This window comes from Pantherophis guttatus, chromosome 10, assembly GCF_059756535.1.
Source record: "Pantherophis guttatus breed Tessera chromosome 10, ASM5975653v1, whole genome shotgun sequence".
In the NCBI taxonomy this organism is placed as follows: Eukaryota; Metazoa; Chordata; class Lepidosauria; order Squamata; family Colubridae; genus Pantherophis; species Pantherophis guttatus.
Window position 1 is genome coordinate 10,611,890 of NC_142072.1, and position 6,000 is coordinate 10,617,889.

At 44.0% G+C, this 6,000-nt stretch overlaps 1 protein-coding gene across 1 annotated transcript; it reads left to right on the top strand.

The window, feature by feature from the left end:
- The first annotated feature begins 364 nt into the window (after positions 1-364).
- Positions 365-5,410, top strand: CTU1 (cytosolic thiouridylase subunit 1). Its single transcript, XM_034423632.3, has 2 exons — positions 365-965; positions 2,822-5,410. Exons 1-2 carry the CDS (start codon positions 386-388, stop codon positions 3,376-3,378), a joined length of 1,137 nt encoding a protein of 378 aa, XP_034279523.2. The 5' UTR covers positions 365-385; the 3' UTR covers positions 3,379-5,410.
- The last annotated feature ends 590 nt before the right edge of the window (positions 5,411-6,000 follow it).

Below are 6,000 nucleotides of genomic sequence, written 5' to 3' on the forward strand. Positions count from 1 at the left end.
ATAATAATAATAATAATAATAATAATAATAATAATAATGGTACTCCTCCCAAAAAGAAAAAAAAGTGGTGTTATTAGCTAGTTTTAGAAAGTACACTTTTCCCAAAAGTAGTGGCCAAAATTCCCACAATTTTGGCCACTACTGTAGTGCTCGGTTTACCCATTCCATTAAATCCAGATCGATTTAACCCTGGTTTATGCAAAAATAATAATAATAATAATAAACCAACAGGGAGCCGTCTTGCCAGCCCCCCAACCCCGGTGCACGAATCCCAACAGCCGGGACGGTCCATCAACTCCCCCTTCTTAACGCCTCCGCCCACCGTGAGAACTTAGTTCTGAGCTCGGATTGGGCGAGCGGAAGGGCAGGCGAGCAAAAGCGGAGCATGCCGGGAATCGTAGTCCCTCCCGCCTGGCGAGCGTCACCACCAACCGGGCGCCCCCTTCTCCCGTCTGGCGGGATGCCTCCGGTGCCCGTGCTTTGCGGGAGCTGCGGGGCTCAGCGGGCCGCGCTCCGTCGCCCTAAAACCGGCCAGGCGTTGTGCCGGAGCTGCTTCGCGGCCGCTTTCGAAGCGGAGGTGCACGACACCATCGTGTCTGCTGGGCTCTTCCAGCCGGGCGAGACGGTGGCCATCGGGGCGTCGGGCGGGAAGGATTCCACGGTGCTGGCGCACGTGCTGCGCCTGCTGAACCAGCGCCACGGGTACGGCTTGCGCCTCTTGCTGCTTTCCGTGGACGAAGGCATCGCGGGCTACCGGGACGACTCGCTAGCCGCCGTCCAGCGCAACCGGGGCCGCCTGGGCCTGCCTTTGCACGTGGTCTCCTACCGGGAGCTTTACGGATGGAGCATGGACCGCATCGTCCAACACACGGGATCCAGGAACAATTGCACCTTCTGCGGCGTCTTCCGGAGGCAGGCGCTGGACCGGGGCGCCGTTTTGTTAGGGGCCGACAAGATAGCCACAGGTACGGGGACCGGGCTGGTGGACAAGGGTGCAAAACGCCTGTAAGAAATCAGTGTAGGTAGTCCTCGATTTACGATCACAATGGAGCACAACAGTTCACAATGGACCACAACATTGCTAAGTGAGACAGTTGTTAAGTGTGTTTTGCCCCGTTTTATGACCTGTTATGTTATATCTGTATGATTCAAGCTGACTTCGTATAAAAAAGAACACCGCTTAGGGGGGCCCAAAAAGCCCTACTAAGCAGGTATATACAAAAGTATGAAGGCTATTGCTTAAAGCATTGTAAGCCGCCCTGAGTCTCCGGAGAAGGGCGGCATATAAATCGAACTACTAAATAAATAAATAAATAAATTCAATAGAAGAGAATATATATGTAACATGTTGAACTGTGGTATCCTTTGTGCTTTTGAGCCATGTGAAATTTACTTGCAGAAGTTTCATTATTGAACCAGGCAGGCTGATCTTGTTACCTAGTTGGGGAATGAAATGTCTGCAAGCAAACGACCATGCTCGGAGACCTCCAAGGACTCCGCATATCTATTTATTTGAAAGGCCACCGAGGTTTTAGGAAAGGATGCCTAATGTTCAACCCCTGTTTCTACTTATTTTTCCACAAAAGTAAGTCCTGTTGATTTTAATACTCCCAAATGAGAGTGTGTGGTATGTGCATCTGTTTCAGACCACAATCCCCATAAGCTACGGCTAGTATGGTCCATGGCAGGAATCATGGCAGCTGTATTCAGAACATTCTGGAGGCACCACGTTGCTCCAGTCAGTAGGTGGTATTGCTGGATTTGCACAACATGTTATGGTTTGAGTTTGCGTTTGGTTTACAGCTTTGTGTGAGCCCAGCCATTTATGATTTATTAAATAAACCATAACTAAACAAATGGGGATTAGTATGTTGTTTGTAATTATAAGATTAACTCCTTTAAAATTTAGTAATGGCCTTAAGCTTTTGAAAGGATAATAATGGGGAACATTAACTTTGGTAGCATTATGGCTACGTTCAGACATCACATTGAGTAGTAAGGCAGTGTTTCTTAATCTCAACAAGTTTAAGATGCGTGGATTTCAACTCCCAGAATTCCCCAGCCAGCCTTGATGGCTGGGGAATTCTGGGTGTTGAAGTCCACCACCATAGAATAGCTGAGGCTGAAAAACACTCTAGTTAGATATCTAGTTTGGTTTGGATTGAGCATGTTGTGCGAATGCACCTTGATGTATAGGCGAGGAGTTTGTGGCTAACTGTATCTCATTGAACTAATTGTAGCAAGAGTGACTCTGAGCATGTGCCGAGTCAGGATCTTCAGTTTCAGCTTCAGAACGGAGCCGAGCTGGCTTATTAAAAGACTTGAAATTCTTTCATTCTCAATGTTACACCTTAATTTTGAAAATCTTCTAAAGGTCTTCGAGTTGTTTTATTTTATTTATTTTTTATTTTATATCCAATTTATATACCGCCCTTCTCCCTGAGGACTCAGGGCGGTGTACAGCCAAATAAAAACATAAATTACAAACATTAAAATAGTATTAAAAGGATATATATAAATTTGGCCCCGTAATTAAAAACAATAACAAACCAGTTTAAAACATTTAAAAAGTGTTAGGCCAGCCCGGCTTGCTGAAAAAAGAAGGTTTTAAGGGCACTGCGGAAGGCACCGAGTTATTAAAATGACTATTTCTATGTGTATCAGCCAAGGATTTACTAGTAAACCCAAACTAAGTTTCTGGCAGCTTCTGAGGAAGAAGGTTGAGTTTCCAACTGTCTCCCGTAAAAGACTCCTGTAAAAGAAAACCCAAAGTCTATTTGCTCCATTTCATTCACCTGTTGCACTTCTCTTTGCTTCCTAGGTCATAACGCCGATGACGTGGCTGAGACAATCTTGATGAATTTCCTGCGGGGCGACGTTGGCCGACTTCAACGCTGCGCCGAAATCCTGACGGGCAGTGAGGGAACCCTGCCTCGCTGCAAGCCGCTGAAGAACGCTTACGAAAAAGAGATCGTGCTCTATGCCTACTTCCAGGGCTTGGATTACTTCAGCACCGAGTGCGTGTACGCCCCCAATGCCTACCGGGGCCACGTCCGTGCCTTGCTGAAAGACCTGGAAGCTATCCGGCCTAGCTCAGTGGCTGATTTGGTGCACTCGGGGGAGCGTCTGGCTATCCGTAAGGACATTCGCTTGCCCGTCCAGGGCACCTGCCGGCGGTGCGGCTACTTCTCTAGCCAGCCCCTTTGCAAAGCTTGTGTGCTGTTGGAGGGGCTCAACCGTGGACTCCCTAAGCTGGCTATTGGCAAAACCAACCGACTGCAGAAGGCTTTGTTGGAGGGGGAAAAGCCAGAGGTTGGATTAGAAACAGAGGAGAACTCAAGGAAACCAAGCCGGATTGGAAGGACAATAGACTTCTGAACTCCCTCTTTTTGTTGTCCTGTTCAGGGTTGCTGAGGTGGGTTGAGATTGTTTTTTTTTTTAAAAAAAAGTTTCTTAAGAATGAACTGGATAGATCAGGGAGTTGGGAAGCAGTGCACCCCCATCCCAGTTGCTGGGCTACAAGTCCCAGTAGGATGGGCAAGGGTGATGGTTCTTGGGCGGCCATCTTGCAAAAGTCATTGGATTCCCAGCTGCGGTGGTAGTTTCTGTCAGTGTGTTTGCACTAAAAGGGCGGGAACCGCCTTCTGTGCTGTCCTTCCCTGATAACCTTGGGTGTGTTGGGCTTAGGCCTCTTCTTCTTCATTCAGCCTTTGCTGCTGTTGGCTGGGAATTGTGGAGGCACGCACATATCTGGAGGAAGGAGGTTTTGAGGAAGGTTGTTTTCTGTGCACTGCAGCTGTTCCCAAAATGTTGATTGCAGCCACAAGATTATAGGTGGCCTCTAGTCACAGAAGAATGAGATCATCCTTTATGGAAAGAAGTTCAAGGATAGGATGGTGGATGACCAGTGTCTCCTTGGCTTGTTCTTCCCCATCTTCACACATCACCTCTTCAGGCAGTTCAACTTTCTGAGTGATCTACAGTAGCTTTGCTGGCTGGGGAATTCTGGGAATTAAAGTCCTCCTGGCTTAAAGTTGCCAAGGTTGGAGACCCCTGATCTAGAAAGTCAACAGTAACCACACTCATCAATTGAGCCAAACTAAAACCATGGTTGGCTCAGCTATGATTTATTGGGCAAATCTCTGAGGGAGGTAGGCAGTATAGAAATATGAAATATAAATAAAACAAATTATATGACAAATAAGTGTGTGGTCTCTAAAATAGCAGAATTTTTCGGTTTCCTTATAAAATGCTTTGAATATAAATTGTTCTGAATTTGTTGCCTCTCCCTTTTTAGCTACCGCGCTACTGGCTACCTCGCACAGCTAGAAAACACCTTGCTATCGTTTGTTCAATGTCAGAATTCTCCCATTTGCAATTTGGGATGGCAGTTATCAAACAGTAGCCATAGACTGTGTCTCTGTGATTCTGAAGCAGTGAAAACTTATTTCTTCGTTGCTCCTTTTATAGACATTCAAACCAGGTTTGTCCTCCTGACATCATACCCTGATTTCTCAGCCTATGCCCAGATTCTCCTTGGAGATGAACTACCATTTATTATTACATCCTGTTGCGCTATCATTTGTACTTGAACCTGTGTGAGGAACTAATTGAGTCCCTTATAAAGGAGTTCCTAAGCAGAGACAACCATGGGGACATCTACCTACCATGACTATTTTTTTTTTTTTTAATTTGATTTATATGCCGCCCTTCTCCGGAGATTCAGGGCAGCTTACAAGGCATTAAGCAATAGCCTTCATACTTTTGTATATTTATACAAAGTCAGCTTATTGCCCCCACAAACTGGGTCCTCATTTTACCTACCTTAGAAAGGATGGAAGGCCGAGTCAACCTTGAGCCTGGTGAGATTCGAACTTACAGTAATTGCAGACAGCTGGTGTTAATCACAATGCTATCAGTCTGCTCAGCCACCAGCCACCACTATGGTTTGAGGACATCTGGGGGTCCCTCAAGAAGACCATTTGAGAGGTTTGCAAAATCAAAATTATTTGCCAGATATTGACGATATTTGGAAACATTTAAAACAATGTCATTCTTCTCATTATTTTTCATTTGTTAAAAGATACTATTTTTTCCCATGAACAGTATTTTATTTACATTAATATCTAGCAAAGGTATCCAACCTTGGCAACCATAAGACTTGTGGACTTCGCTCCCAGAATTCCCCAGCCAGCTTGTTGAAGTCAAGAAGTTTTAAAATTGCCAAGATTGAACATCCCTGATCTAGTGGGTTTAATGCTATATTGTTATTTTTACATGATTCAATAAATATAAACACTATTTTAGCAGAAAATAAGACCACTCTTACCTGTAATGTAGCCAAATTTTGTCTTGCTGCCACAAGAATGAGGAAATTAACATCAACCAATAAAATTGTATTTTCATGATACATTTACAATTTCCTATTCATTCTCTTTTCTTTTAAACTCTTTAAATTGTTTTTGTTATTTTTGTGATGTGTGTTTAATGTCTATATATGTGTATAATAAATATACACACAGGCTAAGAACCGCAATAAAATGTATATGCCTACCATTTAATATAGCACATAATTAGATTTTGTATAGCAGTATATAAAATCCACCGGATCATGACAGCTCAAGTTCCTACTACATACAGTTTATGTAACTGTAGATAGCACATTTTATAAAATTTTAGGCATTATCTCACCTGTAGCCAGACATATATTGCATTACTGTACACTTATGGGTCCAAGTCGGGTTGTTTTATAGACACATTTTATTTTGGTTTTAATTTTTTATTTAATGGTTTCTTAAGCTAGAGCGTTTTATAGGTGTCACTTACTGCTACATTTCTTGTATTGATCTGAGACTACAATAAAATGACTGACATGCACCTGTACCAAAGTTAGCTACAGCATCCTTTCCTGTGGAGCTCAGGAACAACACTGTTCAGGAACACTGTTCAGGTAATATGGCAAACAAGCCAACAAGGGAAATTTAATACAGTGCCTGCTGC

Coding starts and splice junctions, on each gene's coding strand:
- CTU1 (XM_034423632.3), top strand. CDS start 386: ATGCCGGGAATCGTAGTCCCTCCCGCCTGGCGAGCGTCACCACCAACC. Junction 966..2,821: donor GGCCGACAAGATAGCCACAG/GTACGGGGACCG, acceptor TTTGCTTCCTAG/GTCATAACGCCGATGACGTG.